The sequence below is a fragment of the Oryzias latipes genome, chromosome 19, assembly GCF_053564925.1.
Source record: "Oryzias latipes strain Hd-rR chromosome 19, Olatipes_Hd-rR_3.1".
Taxonomy (NCBI): domain Eukaryota; kingdom Metazoa; phylum Chordata; class Actinopteri; order Beloniformes; family Adrianichthyidae; genus Oryzias; species Oryzias latipes.
Genome location: NC_136255.1, coordinates 21,193,719 through 21,213,378, shown reverse-complemented (window position 1 = coordinate 21,213,378; position 19,660 = coordinate 21,193,719). Strand labels below are relative to the sequence as shown.

The following is a 19,660-nucleotide window of genomic DNA, read 5'->3' as shown; positions in this document are numbered from 1 at the left end:
GTGCAAGATGTCCGTAATGGCTGTGTGACACATCCTCAAAGCATTAAGGAAGTCTCCCTGTTTTCATTTTGGTGGTGTTGAACTTGCGTAACATTTACAGGTTTTAGTGGAACTACAGAGCAGATTCGCTTCCAATTCATCAGTTGATGAATTCCGAAATGCTCTTTTTGCCTTTCAAAGTCCCAAAAAGATAAAAACTGAATGACTAAAAGACTAAGTTGTTTTTGTTTATTGTCCTTCTGTGCGTATCCTAGAAACAAGCCAAAAAAAATCAGACATTCACATGACAAGAAATGAGAAGTTACACAAACACACAAAGTCAACAACAAAATCATAAATAAGTAGAGATATAGAAGACCAATAAATGGTCCCAAAATATACAATACATACAAAAACCTACTATTATGGTCACATTTAGAAGTCTGAAGGTATAAAATTTTGAAAAATGTCTTACAAATAACTTACAAAAGCAATTATCGACAATAGGATTTACTTTATTCCAGGTTGATCTAGTTTAACAATAGATGTGTGATGCTTCGTCCTGTTCTTAGTAATTTACAGAATGTTATAAGAACCAACCATCAGATGAACAGCTTGTGGCAAGTTTTGGTAAACATCTGGTGACCAAATTAGAAACAAAACCAATCAAACTTTTGCCCCGATGTTTTTTTTCTCTTCTAGTGAACTCGTTTTTCCTTTTCAAATACAAAAAGATCAGGAGTGCAAACCAAGTTGAGGAGCCTAAAAGACCTATAATTCCACAGATTACTGACTTTGGGATACATTGACTTGATACTGACATTAAATATATCCAGCTTACATTTGCCATTAAATCTTTATATATAGTGTGGTTGAGGAGTTCAATAAAATGTAATTGACTTCTGTTCAATGGAAAAATGTGTAGGAAAGTACTTTAAGAACCCGATTTTAATTTTTAAATTATATCCTGCTGGTATGAGTAATGCAACCTTTCTTCACCCTGAACCACTTCACAGAAAGGCTTTGAGCCAGGTCTCAAGTTTCCATCTGTTTTGACCACCTTCAGCTAGAAAGTTATCCTCTAAGAAACCTTGGAGCAGTATGAAGGTCCAGAATGTCCTTGAACACTTGGTCCATTTCATATTAATGTTATTTCCTGCCATAGAGCATAGGACGTTTTGCACTGGCAGCATTTCTGCTGTTGCCATTCCTAATGTTTTAAAGATCAACAATCTTTTGTTTCAACCAAATGTCAATTGCTGCTCCTACTGTGTTCACACCAGTTCAGATCAGATCACAACAGATTTGCTGCTCCAGGCTTGTCCAAAAGTGGGAGGAGCTACCGTCAACCGTCAGATTTTAGCCTCATGTTGACCTTATTGAAGACACGATGATGTTGAGAAAGCCGATTTATTCATCAGTAAACATGTTTCCATGTCTGGGGTCATGAGATCCTTCAGAAACTCTCCCAGTACAATGAGGTTTTACACCAATTATTACTTTATTTCCAAATGAAGCAAGCAGGCTTCACTTAAATGTGTTTCTACTTGGAAAATCCTAAAAACGACACAGTTCACATTTATGCCAGTGACACTGAGACTTAAAAAAAGAAAAGCATGTACTGTATATGTGAAAAGGTAGTAGAGGATGCTACCTAATTATTCTAAGCACTTAAAAAACTCATTATTTATAAAAAGTAAAAGATGAATAGTAACAGCAGAAGTCTGGGAAATGGGTCCAGTTAAGTCCAGGTTTACAAAATTAAACTTTGCTGTCTTTTAAAAAGTTCTCCTATTTACATCCATGTGTTGGAAGCACGGAGGGTCAATCTCAGCTTTTGATGACCAGAACAAAATCAACACAACTGTTGATACGTGGAGATGAGGGATTTCAGATTTTTAGTGACATCTAAAAGATTTTCTTGCCGGAAATCTACAATTTAAAATGACTGAAAGTCAGAAATGTAACGGTTTACTACTTCTGTAATTCCCCCAACCGAATCACCTGGTCATTTATTGAAGAAGAAGAAATCCTGTTTTCTTTCTCTCACTTTGTTGAGCTGAGTTCCTTTTCTTTAGCAAAAAAGGAGAATGAGATTTGAGATCAACAGGGGAAGCAGAAGCTAAAGCAATGTGGACTGTGAGGGGAATCGTTTCTCAAGTTCTTCCACAATGGAGTTCATATTGGGCTTCAGGGTCTGCTGGGGTGGGGGATCCTCTCCTTCTCCTCCAACTCTTTCTAGTCCGTCTCGCACTTCCTCTCCTCCCCCAACTGCTAATGCGTCCAAAGAGTCGAGGGAATCCAGCGAATCGACGGAGGCCCTGTTCTTCATGACTCTTTTGAGAGGAATCTGCTTCTGATCGATCTGGCTGAACATGTTGGCCACAGACTTCTCGATCTCTGCAATGTTCTGGATGTTCTTCAAGATTCCCTTCAGCTCTTTGCGGGGGGGCTCGGCCTCCACAATCAGGGGCGGGGGCGGCGGCCGGAGAGACACTGGGCGCAGAGCCGGGACCTCTGACAGCGATGGCAGAACAAATGTTGACGGGCGCAGGAGAGAGGGAGACACAGGGGGAGGCAGGGGTGGAGGAGGTGGAGGAGGTGGTGGAGGTGGTGGGTGAGGGGGAGGCGCAACCTCTCCGTTGCTAGTCTGGGAGAAGGGGAATGGGCCAGGGGGAGGGGACGGAGGGTGGTGTGAAGGTGAAGGAGGAGGAGGAGGAGAAGTCGGAGGTGGAGGTGGTGGTAATGGAGGTGGCGGAGGAGGCGTTGAAGGAGGATCAGGGATAACTTCTAAGTGGACCTGAATTCTCTCTTCAGAATTTCCTGTTAGGTTGGCGCCAAAGCGCCGCAACACTGGAGGAGTGGGCTTGTGGTTCGGTGGAGGAGTTCCTCCGTCACTGTGAGTGATGATGATACAAGGAGGTCCTTCAACATTTTGAGAAAATTGGATATTGTGGGAGGGGCTGTATTTGGCGTGCTGGGGAGTCTCTGGAAAGATGGAGAGAAGGATGTCCGGGGATAAAGAACCTCGGGAATCTCTGTTCTGCCGTTGCCTCATCTCCTGAAGAGCTTGCTGCTCAAACTGCCTGGCCTGTTCCTTCACAGTCAACTTAGGTTCTAGACTTGGACTTCCCATCAAATCTGAGTCCAGTCTGTGGTCATAGCCTGAATCCAGGCCGCCATCTTTGCTCTCCTTGAGTTCCGCCTTCAGGAGCTCCAGCTCCCACTGCACAGGATCCATCACCACCTGCCTTCTCAAAGCGTCGTACATCTCTCTACGATGCAGTCTGGATGGGAGGGTCCAGCTGTGTCCGACCCCTGACCCCCATGGACTGTCACTGCTGCCGATTCCCCCAAACCCTAAATCACACGCAGGCGAGCCAAGCCTCAACCAAGCCTCCCGAAGGCCAGTCTTGGATGGATTGAAATTTCCAAGAAGGTCTTTTCTCCTGTGACTCCCAAGTGCCTCCGGACTACTCATAGTCCCGTCTTCATGGTAGATTGGGTTTTTGGTTGTTCGGGGGTTTTCATCTGACAGGAAAGTGATGTTGGACTCAGACTTGGGGAGTTTGTTAAGAACCCCTCCGTTAGCAATGCACTGCCGATGTGCAGCTATCGCTCGCGTGGCAAAATCGGAGATCAAACGCTGACGATCACTTTCGTCCAAACTACCGAGACTCCCACTGCTTCCATCACCGTGGTTTGACCAGCTGATGTGTGGATGGAAGGGGCAGAAGATGGAAAAAGAAAAGAGTTAAAGATGAAATGTGAAGGAGGAGGAAGGAATAGGAAATCTGTAATGATGTTAATCAAATCTTAAACAAATGGAAAAAGGGAGACTGAGGATGGAATAAAATGTGAATTTCAAAATGGAGGAAAAAGTTGGACAAAAGGGTAATTCATGAGGAGCAAAAACACATTTTGCAGTAAGAGGTTGAGGAATATAGGAATCTGCGTACACACCGCCCTCAGAAACACGTGTTCAAGCGACCCATTCCAAAGAAAAGTCTATGTAAATGTGTGTAAATGGTGATTACTTATGTAGCCCTTTACTACCTTCCCCCTGTGGGGGTGCAGTGCCTGGCCCAAGGACACTTTGACACATAAGGCCAGAAAAAAACCCTGTAAATACGAACTCGACAGACTGGAACGTGAGGGGGGAGGGCTCAAACAGGAAGTACCCGTTTGCTCCAAGAAGCCAAAATTCTATAAACTTCCAAAGACAGAAAAATAGTTGTTACTCAGTCATTTGTCAGAATTTTTCAGAACAACCATTTTGTTCTGATACTTTTTTCTTAACATGTTCCTGCTAATCCTAACTTTTTATTCATGGTATTTTTCTTCATCACAAGTTATCCAAGTTATATATTTACAAATTTAAAAAAACATGTGGTGCCGGCTGGCCCCCATCTTAAACATTTGGTTGACAGATTCTCCCAAGACGCTTTCAGAGGAAGGGGTGTTGACTTCCAACAATCTTACTCCTGATTGACGACAGTGGTTGCCCTACAAACGTGACTAAGACCGGCTTAGACCAATCACTGGGGATTGGCTCTAAATGGGGTTGAAGGCAAGGCATTCTCTATGGGTGACCATGCACCCGGATCTGTCCATCTTTATACGATCTATGGTCAACTGCCTCACCTCTGCACCATGGCTGCCCAAATACGAATCTCAGGCTTACCTGTTCAAAACTCTTGCGTTCAGGTGTCAGTACGCACATTTTAAGATAATTTTATGTAAAAAAAAAAAAAAAATCTCACTTAACGCACGTTAAAAGTTAAACCAGGTTGAACTTTGACCAATCAGAGACTTGGATTTGGTAGTAACAAATGGATGGCTTTCCTTTTTGATGGCTTTCCTTTATTCCTTCCCAAATTGATCATGAAGGAGAAATTATTGATTGCAGTTTGGGTATGCTTTGAACTATATGACACTTAGTCTTTAATATATTTAAAAGAGGTTTGCACCACTTCGACATTTTACACCAAGCTTCCTCCAATGGTAGGTGGAGGACATGCGGAAGTAAACAGTTGAAGAAGAAGAAGTCCCGGGCTTCTTGTCCAGGGTGAACACCATATGTAAAGGACTTGTCACACTGCCACTACGTAGACTTTGCAAACATTGCACAGATGAAAATTGGTCATAAGTGAATATACGTGGAAAAGTCAGAAAAGTTGTGGTCAAGTCGTGAAACTTTTTACAGATGTATCACGAATGAACCACGTTAAGAACATGGAAGAATATAAAAGTTATACATCTATGGTACGTGTGTGAAAAGTCCATTAGACGTGTGGAATGGTCGTGGAAAGCCACAAATTTGCGTAGGAATCTCGTAAAAATCATATAGAATTGCATTCGATTTATGTAATAATTGCATGTAAACTACGTAAAATATGCAGAAACTCCATAATTCTCAACCAATTAAAAAATATGAACATCTTAAAACTGAATTTAAAGCAAGACAAACTTATGAATTACGTATGTTATACGTGTATCACGAAAGACAGTGGAAAATGCGTGAAATATATGTAGTGGCGGTGTGACACGTCCTTTAAATGGGCATTCAGGAACCGACATGTAGCGCTTTCTTGAACCTGCCTCACATGCCCGGTGTGTACGTAGCTTCAGGAATAAAGCTTTTTTTCCTACACATTAATCACTCCACAAATAAAAACAGGGACACTAACTCTAAAAAACACAAGGTGAAGAGTGTAAATTGATTTCAGGTCTAAAGCAGGGCTTTATTCTACTCAATAATTTCAAGGGAGGGATGCACCATTGTGTGTCACGAAAATCTGAGAGGGATTTTCTGAATTCAATCCAGTAATTGGGGTATCTGCAGACTCTTGCTTTTCAGTGACACGCTCAGGTAATTGAAAAATAGGTAAAAGATGATCCATCACTGCTTTTAAAATCCATCTACAACCACTAAACTCACAATCACCATTTATAAAAAAAAAAAAAAATTGGCTTTGTATAATTAGGCACCGTCGTGCCAGTGTTTTCCACATCTTACTTACTTTTGCCTGTCGGCCATGCATAAAAATGTCAGGATGAAAAGAAAAGAGAAAAGTGATGAGATGATTAGAAAGAATCATGTGAAATTAATCAGAGAATAAAGGTCAGCTTTGGATAGCAGTGAATCGGAACAAAGCTGCTGTTTCTACAAAGACCTTCCTTTTAAACATTTATGGAGCCGCAAAAAGAGAACACTCCAGTTCCACCAGATGTGCCGGATAAGACGAGCAAGAAAATATCTCTGCATCTAAAAGCCTCACCACGTGTTTTATTGTTCAGCAAGAAGCTGCCCAACAAACAACTAAACTGCCTCTTTGCTGTTAAAAACGACTTAGCAAATGTGGAAAAATAATAGGACACATGGAAAGAAAGCACAATATAGAATACCCATTTGATTTAAAGAAGATATTTTGACAAAATCCCAACAGTCCAGTGAATAAACTTCAGTTGAACTAAAGTGGAGGTGGCTTTATAAAGATCTGGCTTGTGATATTTAATATTATTAAATTCTTTTAACAAAAACTTAACTATTTAGCCATCTGTATCTTCAAATTTGTGTTGAAATAATCTTTGTAATTTTTTTTTTATAGTTTTAATCAAGTCCAATAAAACTATGTTTATTCCGCTTAAATCCAGGTCATTAGAACGTTAAGCTAATATTCCTTATATGTGACATAACATGTAATGATGTGTCTAATTCATAAAAATGGTATAAAACTAAAAAAATGTGGGGAAAAAACACATTTTAGAGAAAAAAGAAGAAGACATATATATATATATATATATATATATATATATATATATATATATATATATATATATATATATATACACATTATATACATTATACAAGGAAAGGATCCTTTAGTCTTTATCAAAGCTACATTGGTGTGTATGAAGCTACTAATAAAGAAAATCCAAACTTTCTTTTTGTTTAACATATACTAAGAGAAAAGGTTTTATTCTTTATTGCTGCTATTAATTGTTGCTCTCCAATATGAAAACATAAATTCAAATTAACTTTAAAAGCTCAGAAGAAAATTTGTATGTTCTCTAATTTTGAAAAAAGAAAAACAGATTTGGATTTAACCCCTCGATGACTATTGTTGCACATATGCATCAAATTTTTTCTGCTCCAAACCTGCCTTAACTTAACCTCTACATATCAATTTTTATTTCACGGCTTAAAATAAATTCCAGTTTCAAGGGGTTAAAAGAAATTGTTGTTCAAAAAAATATATAGCAGAGTCACAACTCCAGTTGAATTGACTGAGTTTTTATATTTTTTAAGTCCCATTATGTTGAATCAGGACGCTTTAGTTCAAAATTTCCCTCAAATCAACTTTATTAACAGTATATCGTCTAAATCATATGTTATCCTCCAATGCTCCCAAAATCAGATAATGTAGGTCATTGCAGAGCTACCATAATACCCATTATTAATAAATAACGTTTCTGTATGTGTAGCAGTTAAAAACATGCTTCATTTAATGTGCTGCCAATAAGAAGTTGGGCTTCATTTTCCACAGGTAATTAAAAACAGGCATTAAAACCTAACTTTATCAAGAGCACAGCCAGAGGCAGTAAAAACGGAGCCTGGAAACCTGTCCACAAAGCACTTTGGTAATGAACCTTAACTCTGAATCTGCTAACTTTTACATTTTGTTACATTTTATGGGCTATTAGGGATTTCGTCCCAACAATACTACTTCAGAAATGTATTTTCACAAAATAACAAAAACAAAACAGACTCTTCTTTTTTTGCATTTTAAAATCCCATGCAGCCATAAATATAATTCATTTTTGCCCAAGGTTGTCTTTACAAACTAAGAGCTATATTTATTTTAAATATCTCATATCCAAGTTAATTTCCACACACATTTCTCAGGGAAGCTCTGGGCCTGCACACACGCTTCTGTCATTCGGATGTAGCTCCTACTATCTTGCATATGGAGTGCTATCATGTTAATGGAAATGAAGAGGCATATCAAGGACAGACAGGGAAGCAGTGATGCATGTAATGCTGATAAAAATTCCTCTCAATTTCGTCTTAACGCTCCAGTTAGGAATTATAAATGAATTGACTGAGTGTTTCTGTGAGTTTATGTGCTTTTATGAAAAGTTTATATGCTGTGTCACCCCTCCCTCAATAAATCAATAAATAATAAATTAGTGAATTCTATGGTTAGACAGAGGATTATTCAAGCAGGGTTTTCGAGAAAAGAGGGACTAACAGAATAAAAGTAGATACAAAGAAATAAATACAATCTTAGAAATAAGAAAAAAATATTAATTTCATCATCATGAAAGTATAATCTAGGGTGATGTCAACATAACAATGAAACATTCATAAAAGCAGAGGCTCACATGATATTGTTCGTATTTAACTATATTAACGTGATCCCATTAGCATGATTCCAACTATCTCTAAAAACCATTTGTAATATAACTTGGCTCATGTTTTCTGCCCTGTAGTTCATCACTAATCCACTAGGGGCAGTAGAAGGGCTTTTCCTGCTCATTTCAAAATGGTTGCCTCCGTGGAATCTTAAAAACACTTTTGGCGGGAAACGTTTGGCAAATTTTTTAGAACTTTATGATAAGATAACTCATTGGTTATTATTCCTTTTTGTAAATGACTTCTTGCCATATTAAAAAACTTTAATGTTTTTATATTTAATTATTTCATAAAACAGTTATGTTAAAAATATTTGGATCAAAACTTTTCAACGTATTGACCTCATGTCAATATGTTTGCATTTTGAGCTTACATATTATAAAGACACTATCCATAACTCAGAAAAAATATATTGCAATATGATTTTTGTGGATTTCATAAAAGGGTTTAAACAACATCTTAATTCCAAAAAACAAATTTGAATTTTTCTGACAATTCTTTGATGTAGTGGGCTTTACAGAGTTAAGAAGAGGAGCCCTGATAGTCCATAAAACATTGCTTGGATAAGCTACCTTCACTTTATTTTGCAATTCTAAAAATGTATGTAATGTAACACAAGACATTTAAGCTAAGGTCTGAACCAAAACAAATTTCATGTTCTAACACGTTATGTTGATCTTTACTAACTAACAAAAACATTATAAATTTTGAGGAGCTGCCGTACATTTATTAAAAACTCAGTCCAATCTCTATGTATCTTTTTTTATTTAAGATGGAAATTAAGCAAAATGAAATGTAAAAAAAAAAAAAAAGCACATTAAAATAAAAGTCCCAATTTAAAGATCAACCCCAATAAAAATGTCTTTTTGGTGTTTTTATTATACTTTTGTGGCATTTTTCTCATGATGGAGGGACAAGTATAAAGAAAGTTTACCTGCAAATTGAATTTCTGGGTATTTCTTTATTCAAATCATTGTGAATCAGGAGCAGACAAAAAAAGAAATGTAGTTTGAAAAAAGCTTATTTGTGATGCAGAAAATCCACTGGGTGGCCCGCCAGCTCCATGCTCAGCATTGGGGAGAGGGAGAGGGGGCGGATCTGCGCCCTTCCACAACTCAGAAGTAAATTTCTTAATGAGCTATTGCTGCTCTACAGAAATAATGTCCTACAAAATGCTCTGTTATTTTCGATAAAAATGGTAAAATCAGAGTTGAAAGACCACTGGAAACAATGTTAAAGTAAATCAAAAGACGATGGAGTGGGTCTTTAAATGAATATCTGAACTCTACGCGTAAAAATGTAGGATACATGGGGGCATTTTAAAAGAGTAAATGTATCAAATCAGAGGGTTTTGTAAAAATAGCTGATAGGTTGTGGTTCCAAGTTTGGAGAAATGGTCCTTTATGGATTTGTGTGACAAAAACTGTTCAGAAACTACATTTTTTTAAAAGATTTAAGTAAATTCAAATTTGTTTAATTCCCCAAGTCTTGATCAGTTTCGAATTGAGACTAACTTCAGACTTCCACTGATTGGTTCAATTGCACACCAGTTTAGTTTAGATGACAGGTGACAATTTCATTTTTCCTTTTCTAATCTTTTAATGGTAATTGCATGTTCTTTATCTCTTTTGCACCACTCCTTTTAGTTGCATAACATGTCCCTAAAATGTTGGAACGTTTATTAAAATAAATCCAGATTCAATTATGAATGTCAGCATCTCTTTTTCAAACTAGGGGGGTGAAATGACTCCTCTTTAGATGACCACAGAGCCCCCAGAGCAGCAACACTACCAATGTGTAAAGTTGGGCAGCTTTTAAATGAGAGCTAATGTCTCTGCTTAGCCTCATTAATGTAAATGGCACTGTTACGCTTCACTCACATGGCGTTGTCTCCCAGTTCCTCATACAGGTTGTTGGCAGCTCCTCCCCCAGGTTTACCTGTTGGCAGTGCCATCTGGATACGGGCTGTTTTGGCACACTCTGCTTGGCGCCTGTTGATGGCATAAAACGAGACAAAGTGCTAAAAAACTGATCCTCAAAATGTGTCGTGACACAATAAAATGTAAAGTACTGTTTTGAAAAATCCAACAGGGAGCCGGCAAGTGGTATTTGGTTTACTACAAGATAGAAATCTGACGAAAGGGGTTGGAATAGTGTGTAATCGTTACTTTTCATCTACCACTTTCAGAATTTTCTTCCCATAGAAATAAGAAAAAGTGTCTTCGTTTTGGTCAGCTCTAATTTAACATCACCTAAATAGGTGTGTCTGCTGGTTCTATTAAACATTAATAACAAGCCAAAAATGCTAAAGGAAAAATAGAATAATCTCAAACCAACAAATAACAAAAAACAACTTTTCTAAAACTTGTTTTAGCTGGAAAAGAATAAGTTGGTACCACTTCTGATGCATTTGTCTTTGTCTTAATGTTGTCCTACAGTCCTGCTTTAACCCTTGTGGTGTCCTAGGCACTTTACCATTGGGAGTTGGGTCATCTAGACCCACTAGACAGTGCTCTGAACCTTTTTTCTTCAATGATTTGTGATCTTCACTGGTGTCCATGGATTACATGAAATCTTTCCACCTTTATCCACCTTTGTCATGGTAGGGAGAACACGTCAATGTGAGGGTGGGGTCATCTAAGATAGCACAAAGGTTAAACTGTTTACATTTCCTTACTAGATTTTCCTAAAATTTTCTTTCAATTTTCCTGCATAATTCGTTATCCTGACATGCCTTTTATCTAGCATTTTAGGTTTATTTATTATCGCATGGAAGTTGAACCCTTTTAATTAAATTTTAGATGTTTTATTTTCATGAAAGAGCTTACATTAAGTGTTCAACTCTTTAGCATCTAAACTTAAGCTCTAGGTTTGACATTTTTTGAATTACCAAAACTCCTCAACCACAATTAAGGTGATTCCAGCGGATTCTATGTTCAGAAATCTTGGGGGATAACTCTTTAATCATTAATGCATGTATATTTCTTGCCGGTAAATGGTTGTGTGCAGACTATTTTTTCTTTTCTTTTTAACTTTGTAATATCGACTACCCCCACTCAAACCAGTATCCCCCATCTCTGACATCCCACTCTCTTTCTTTCTCTCCTCTTTTGTTTCTTTCTTCCGTCCGGTCCAACAAGGAATGCATACAAATATAATTTTCATCAATAAAGCTTAGCTCAATATAACCTCAAATACAAAAAGGGGTTTATACAATTATACACTCAGTCTTTTGAAGATCCACAAAACCCCAATTGTAATAATAAAATCTGTCCAATACAAGAGGTAGTCTGATCTGTTTGCTCAGCTGTTGGACAGGACAAGTTAGAGAAGAAAATAAATAAATAAATAAATAAATAAATAAATAAATAAATAAATAAATAAATAAATAAAAGAAAGGAATCTGCCAGTGAGGTATCAAAAGTGGTCTTACCAAGAATTCTCATTTTGATAAAGTCACTCAGACATGTTTTTCTGAAACTAGGATTGTTAAAAATGTTTTTGATTAGATAACTTTTTTGCAGAGAACATTTTTTTTTCTTGAAACAAGGGCCTTTTAATTTCTTAAGATTCAGTTTTTACAGTGAAAAAACCCAGAAAAGAATCAAGTCATTGAATTTCCTTTCTGCTTGTTCCGTCTCTTTTTCTTAAGTATCAAACAGCTTTCATTACGTTTTGCTTTTTTGAGATCCCAAGAACCATCGGTCCCCTTGGTAACTTGTACTAATCTGTTTTCAAATTTAGGGTCACTCAAATCCTTATTTTATGTTTAAGTTCTATTTTTTTTTTAAGAACCCTAAACTCTTCAGAAATGGAATTGCACAGTGGAAGCAGCAGTTTGATAGAAGACATTACTGAGTGTGAGATGCTAACACATAACTAACGAGTAAAATGGTAACAGAAACTGATCTTAATCATTAAAATGACATCAACCATTTTCAAAATCAGTTTTTTCTTAAATTTATATTGGCAGTGAGGTTTGTCTGCTGTTGCTCGGTCGTGATTTGAATAAACTGTCCTACACTAACACGCTTGCGCCCGAACATTTCCTCTTTCACTCCTTAGGACTCATTTGTTTGATTGTCTACAAACAAAGCCTCCCGTGTTTGATTGCACAGCAAAAGTCAACAGATTAACCACATTGAAAGGTGTTTAACAACGATGGCATTCATATTTTGTCTAGAAAATGAGAAGGAGTACTCACTCTTTGAATCTTGCGGCGACAGAAAACGCAGCAGATGAGACAGAGAAGGATTTATGATTACTTCAAGCGTAAACCACAGTGGAAATTTGCTCTTTGTGCAAAGACGTACACAAGTCATTTACCAACATACAGCAGTGATTATGAGGCTTACGTGTCCCTCTTTTGTCAAATCACATCACTTTTCAGTGGGACATGATTCAAAATACTCAGATTCTGGTTACATGTGCAGCAACTCCGGAACGTTGATGGCTTTTATGGTGGTTAGTTGAAAAAAATGAAATCTGTGTGTGTGTTGGGTTGCTTTGCAGAAAACTAAGATGATGATAAACATGCTAACATGCGATGAACAATAAAGGCTTAACTTCAGCTAATGACAAAGCTCCTACGTAAATACATGAGTATTTCATCAAAAATCTTTATTCCTTTTTCCAGTTCTGTTTTGTCCTGAAGTAGAACACATCATCATATTAATAATTGGTGTTTGTATTTTACAAAACAGTGATTCTAAATCTCAAACAGCCGACACTAATCTCTGTATTTTAACACAATCACAAAAATAAAACATTAAAACTATTTTCTATGTATCCTATTGTCTAAATCGTCTGCTTAGGCAATCATTGCCATTGAGGTTGTTCTGCTTTTACTTTTCTGCTTGTTAAATTTGTTAAAGCACAATCCAATCAGCGGCAGCAGATTTAATAGGAGCTATTTTTAATTAAAACATGATTATGTTATTTGTACTTACTGTCTGTAGGTGATAATGACAATCAGTATGGCGGGAACACAACAAACAATGATGATAACTGCCAACGCCAGCAGTGCCCCTTCTGTGTAGCCCACAGACTGCACGGCTTTCTTTACGCTGGTCACCAACTCGGGGGTTCGGATTTCCAGAACTCGCCCACCGGGAGGAAGTAAAGGCTGGAATTCTTTGTTGATTTCCAAAAGCTTTCCATCAAGGAACCTTGGAATGTCGAGAACAAAAGACATGATGGAGAAAAGAAAGTTCTCGGCGATCAACAGTCAAAAGGTACATTCTCGTATTTTACGCACTATAGAGTGCATCAATGAATGGTCTATTTGAAATGTAGATCAATTTCACTGAAAGATTGGAAACTTCCTTCATTGTTTTAACATAAGCTTAGAAAAATAAAGGAATAGTTGGTATAAAAATCATTTGTAGGTCCTAGTGTTTTGACTTATTACCAGTACATAAAGGTTCTTACTTGTAGAGCTCTTGTGTGGCCACAGCTCTGTTCGTCAGAGGGTCGATGGCATAAATCATCAGATCAGATTTGGTGTAATCTTCCTGATCCATCCCTTCCCCGTACCGATGAGGCCCTATGGTTTCCATGACAACCTTTGCTCCCGGTATCTGCTCCTGGACGTAATGTTCCAAAATGCTGCGAATGCAAAAGAAAGCACTGATGTTTGCAAATACTGTATCAAGGAGTAAAACCTTGATTACCATAGTTTATTGAGCATCTTATCTACTGAGGATAACCAACACGGCAGATTAAGCAAGCAGAGTCGTTTAGGGTGGAAAATGAAAAAGCAAGGAGGACCTCAGGGTGTAATAAACAGCAGAGATTCAATCAGTTCTACAGTTTACATGTCAGGGAAAATAATCACACATCTAGTCTTTTAATTAGCTAAAACAATGCATCAATGCACAAGATAAACAGCCCGTTATGCTTCCGCAACGCACTTTTGCTGTAGTTTGGCGTTAGCGTGGCCGAGTAATTGCAAACTCAAATCTATGTCTGTAATTTGAAATCTTTTTTCAGTGCAGTTTGGTAAACAGATATGCGCTTGCGTCTCCTGTTCCGAATATAGCAAAATAGTAAAAATTAGTAAAAATAACAGTTAAGTAATAACATGCCGTAAGCAAAATCCGCAAAGTAGTCACTTTATTTTTTTTTTACAATGAATATAGATGTTTTTAGGCTCTAAAACTTCTCACTACAGACTTTATACACTTTTCTCAGACAGATATTTTCACACTTAAGTTCGCAAAGTTCAAACCTTTGTACAAAAATAAGTCCAGTCTAAAGACAAAGTCCTACTTGCAAGCTGAACACATTCTGTACAGGAGACATGGCACAGAGATTGATTGATAATGGCCAACAGCCAATCAGGATGCAGAGCACAGTGCACAGTAAAAAGTAAAAGTAAAATTGCTTTAAAAAATCTACGGTGAAAAGTGTTGAAACCATAACGTATGACCTAATTTTAACTTTATTTTACAGGCAGATTTTCTAAAAATATGAGTAATGTCATTTCAGAATAGTGCTTTATGGCTGTGATTATCAACCATATTGTTCCAAACAAGGAGTCTAACCCTCTGTTTATAAAACCTTTAAACTTAACAAACCTTATGAATATGGGCAATTTTTATGAGCAAATATTTTTTCGGTTGACTGGAGCGACAAAATCCTTTTTACAGACAACATCTTTTATCCGCCTCAATAATTATTTTACTAGTTGGCCTAAGGCAAGTCAGAGAATAACAAGACCATAAGTGTATTTTTTTATTTTTTATTGGAGCAACCTCATTAAACCTGCAGACTAATTTTTGCTTTATAAGGTAGCACATAACTCAGCTCCACCTGCAGATTTTATCAGCCAAAAGGCCCACTGAGCGTGTCACCAGAGGATCAGTGGGAGATGTCAGATTTCTGTGTTATAAACACCTTTAGTCGGTCAGCCTGGTCTGTGAGAGGTTCCAGAGGGAGGAACTTAATACTAGAGCAAATGAAACTGTTACCAACTTATAAAGCTTTCAGTAAACATTTAAAGTCCCCTTCCAATGAAAATCCGTTTTTTGAATTTTTGATGTATTCCTGTGGCAAAGAGAACAAATGTAATAAGAAATCATTTTTTACATTTATTCTTTTACCATCATATCCAAAACTTTACAGTTAAGAAATGGTCTCTTTATACATGGGGATAAAAAAAAGCCATCAGACTTAAACCATTCTGCTCACAGATTTGTCTTCCACACTGTCAGCTAGGGAGACTCATGTTATGAAATATTGCTTTCTGCCCCCCCGTATCTGCTTACAACACTGCAGCCGTTCACGTTCGTGTCTGTGTGTGCTTTTGTGTTTATTGATAAGAACACAAACCAAAATGTGAAGGCGCATCATTTTGGGTACCCTCCTCCTGTCAAAAATGTTTTTTTTTTCCTAACTTGTCTCCAACAGCTGAGCAAGCAGATGGGAGCTGAAGGCCTCTTGTGTTAGACACATTTTACAGTTTCAATAGGGGATTTTGGACCTTCGTACAAATAGAGTGTATATTTGTATAAACCCCTTCTGTATTTGAGGATAAGCTTTATTTATTCTTATATCTACATGCATTCATTGATGGACCAGAAGGAAAAAGAAAGGGGAGGAAGTTAAAGGGATGATAGAGATGGGGGATGACGGGTTAGATGGGTTGGCACTCCTGTCAAAATCTGAAAAACTTTTGGAAAAAGAAAAATTATTATTGTGCACTTTATGGTGCGTCAGATTTGTGTCCACCTCCTCCCTTTTGACATGTGACAAATTCTCTGTCCAAACATGGGACTCTTACCAAGACACCTTTCTATCTGTGTTTAAGCCTTTAAACCCTTTTTCACAACAACAAATTGTTAGTCTGACACTGAGCTTTAAGGGAAAGTTGGAAATCTTACCTGAGCAACTTCTCTTTATTTTTGTCCACATAGGTTGGAGGGACATTGGACACAACCACCTGCATGTCAAGCTGGTTCACAACTGACACCTGCACAAAAGAAAGGAAGACATTTTAGGACGCATTTACATGTCTAAATGCTTAATGTTTCCACTTGGATGCTTTAAGAAATAAAACGTACCACTATCTCTGCCTTGCTGCTGTGGCCTTGACCGTAGTTGTCAGTGGCAACCACTTCAAACTTAAAGTAGGACCTCCTCATGTTGCGGTACATGATGGCCGTCTTCAGCACACCGCTGTACGGCTCGATGACGAAGCCGTCTTTGCTGTCTTTGGTGTCTTTGCCTGCAGGAGGGGGGATGATCAGCCGGTACATCATGGCACTGTAGTTACCAGTGTCTTCATCCAAAGCCTGATTTGTGAAGAACACAGCAATTACTGCAACGTCATTTTGGCATTCACTGTCATTTTAAACACCAACATTGAAATTGCGCTATGTCATGGAAACTAATGCACAAAATGTATGTTGGAATATAATGAAAAGACAACAAAATATATGTTGGTTGTGTGACATTTGTTCTGTGTATTTGACCCCACCCCTCAGGTGGCAGTAAGCTGCAGACACAGCTGTACTCAGGAGGTTTAACCCCTCAATCGAAACCCTGGTGAGAGTCAAACAGGAAGGGATTGGGTCCCATTTTTTTGAATCTTTGCTATGTCCCAAATGTGGATTTGTGTATTGGCAGTTTTGGGGCGAACAGTCTGCCACTCGACCACTGAACTGGTCAAAGAAATATTTGATACAAATGACTTGGTTCCAATTTTAACATAAAATCACAAATGACTGAGTAAATGTACAGTTGTTGTCTTTGAATGCCAAATAAGCCCATAAAATAATTTCCCCACCACCGTGCCCTTTGTGATAAATTATTTGTTTATTTTTAGCCAATGCAAAAGCTCTGCTTTTGTGTTCGTCATCAAAAAAACTTTACTTAACTCCTCGTCATTTTTTAGAAGACTTTTTTTTTCTGGCAGTGCTTCTGAAAGAAATTGTAATCATACTGAAAATAATATGGCATGTTAACTGTGTGAAGTATGCATAATTAGAGATTATGAATCATGACATTTTAGTTTTTTTTCTTAGAGCATGATGTATTTCTAAAAAAAAATCCAGATTGATATTTAGCAATAACACTTTTATTAGATCTCTGTTGCCTCCATGTCACCTGAATATTTAGTATAAGCTGCAAAACTTCTGCTTAGACATAGATAATCACAGTCGCTAATGATGTCTTAATCAAGTGCTTGTAATTAACATCCCTTGGATGCTATTTTCCCTCTTAATCTCTATGGAAACCATGAGACTGTAATTATTTGTCATTTCGTTTGTGTACAGCGATTCTGCAGAATTGGTCATTGTTTTTCTATGCTTTTGAGGTTGTTTAAATTAAATTTGTTATGTGATAAATTTTTATGATTTGCATCTTTGTCCCCTTTATTCTGTACTATTTTACATTGACTTTTTTGTCCTTTATGTAATTGAGTTGTCAGTCATTTCCCTCTTTTCCATCACTCATCCTTGAGGGATTCTGGTGTAAGACTGTATCTGTCTTCATACAATCCACTTACTTAAAAACTTTTTTTGTTTTTTTTACTCCTATTTGGTGAAATGATGAAACTAACTGCAACAGTTTTTGCAACACGAGCCTGGTTTAAAATAATGCTTTGAGCCACAGATCTGCTAATTAATCAGGTCATTTACGTACACGTTCTGAGATCTCACTTTCCCACGTTCAGTTTATTGAAATATTGACAGATTTGTCTTTGTTTTACTCTTAAGTGATCAAAAGACAGATTTCATAGTTTACCAGAAAATGTTCAACATATAATAACAGAATTCCTAACTTAACTTAGAACAGAAACACAATCGGTTATTAAAAATAAACTTGATTGAACTGAGCTGATTTAAAGAAATAATGTAAACGTGACCAAACTGCACACTAGGTACGTTGGTTGGTGCCACCTCCTGTACGTTTTGATACCTTTTTTTGTAGATAAGTCAGTGAGATTTTTGTTTTCTTGTTTTAGTTTCAGAGTTGTGATAGCTAGGCCGGGTTTCGTTCTATTTATTTAATTCCTTTGGCCCAACCCCCCCTCCTCCTCTTTCAATAAAAAACCCTTAAAAATCATCCATTGCATGTTTTTTATGTTACGTAAAATCCAGCCCTAGACCCGTATGCTTGTGGACGTAACACTGTTAAAAAAGACTGAATGATCTAATGAACATGGAGACATGTTTTCCAATATAGCAATAGCGCTAAAAAACTCGATGGTAGTTTATCCCACACACGACAGTTGTGTGTTAACACGCTTTTGGGCGAGCGTGGTGGATAAAAATGACACACGTCGAAAAAGTCGAAACCAGTAGAAACGCCACTTTGATGTGTAAATCGTGTCCGGTGTGAATGTACCATTGGCAGATTTGTTCAGAAGCCTTGTACTTCTCTTCCAAAATTGCAACTTCTATATGTTTCTTCTTCATTTATGATACATCTCCTGCAACTTGTACTCCAGCGCGATAAAATAAATATAGTGTGTTAGTAGCATTTAATAGCATAAGGTGTGCTTAATACCAGATGTAATTTTGACTTTTGTCTTCTTATTTAATGGGGAATGGCATCAGGCAAAATGTCATCCAAAAAAACTTGATCCATAGATGTCACCTATTCATTTGTAAGCCATAGATTTGTCCATGTTCATACGTTTGTTTACCAGGCATAAAACAGTCATTAGCCTATGCTGTGCAAAAGGGCTTCATGCCAATTATCTGAACATAGTAAACACAAGCAGTCTGAGCCTGCACTTCTCCACCAGGGTTGAATAAATAATTCCTGGATTCAGATCCGTATCAACATCAAAACTTAATCAGGTCTATGTTGGACTGGGTCCCAGCTGTTGTAAAAATTTCATGGAAATCTATCTGGAACTTATGACTCTCCCTGCCAAAAAGCTGACAAGCAGATGAACACAATAACAAACAAACCCCCATTAACCGCACAGGATCCTTGGCAGTAGTAGCGGCTGCCTCCAGTGTCATTAGTGTGCTGGTGATGGGGAAAGTGACATGCTCGGGGTCTTTGCTTTAGTGATCAAGCAAAAGATGACAAAATATCCGTTTTGCCATTCTTAAATCATGACTGGCTGTTAATTCAGCCATGCTCATTTTAATAATACCTCTGATGATGCAGATAATTCAGTGGCTGACAATTTTTTGTAATTTCTCACATTTCACATTCTGGTTTTTGTCCTGACAGGCCTGTTCAAGTGATTCAAGTGAAGTCCTACTAGTATGTTCTGTCTTTTTGTAGGGCTAAAGTAAA

General features: G+C 37.5%; 2 protein-coding genes across 10 annotated transcripts in view; both read right to left on the bottom strand.

The window, feature by feature from the left end:
- LOC101164350 (protocadherin-15) overlaps nt 1-19,660 on the bottom strand; it is a 231,851-nt gene that overhangs the window by 15,774 nt on the left and 196,417 nt on the right. For 7 of the 9 annotated variants that reach the window (XR_013651529.1, XM_020711888.3, XM_078937470.1 and 4 more), the window contains 6 exons: nt 16,462-16,692; nt 16,282-16,370; nt 13,829-14,005; nt 13,348-13,566; nt 12,603-12,611; nt 10,279-10,389 (listed from right to left, as the gene is read on the bottom strand). Coding sequence is in view for 8 of the 9 variants with exons in the window: in XM_020711888.3 (XP_020567547.1) it covers nt 10,279-10,389; nt 12,603-12,611; nt 13,348-13,566; nt 13,829-14,005; nt 16,282-16,370; nt 16,462-16,692 (836 nt within the window). In the remaining variant the exon portion in view is untranslated. The remainder of the gene's footprint in view (nt 1-10,278; nt 10,390-12,602; nt 12,612-13,347; nt 13,567-13,828; nt 14,006-16,281; nt 16,371-16,461; nt 16,693-19,660) is intronic. The other 2 variants (XM_078937477.1, XM_078937471.1) reach the window with 1 other exon arrangement.
- On the bottom strand, nt 690-3,673 carry LOC144987857 (protocadherin-15-like). The gene has a single exon (XM_078937478.1). It carries the CDS (start codon nt 3,458-3,460, stop codon nt 2,102-2,104), a length of 1,359 nt encoding a protein of 452 aa, XP_078793604.1. The 5' UTR covers nt 3,461-3,673; the 3' UTR covers nt 690-2,101.

Bases quoted from the DNA above. Each gene is read 5' to 3' on its own strand.
- LOC144987857 (XM_078937478.1), bottom strand. From the start codon at position 3,460: ATGAGTAGTCCGGAGGCACTTGGGAGTCACAGGAGAAAAGACCTTCTT.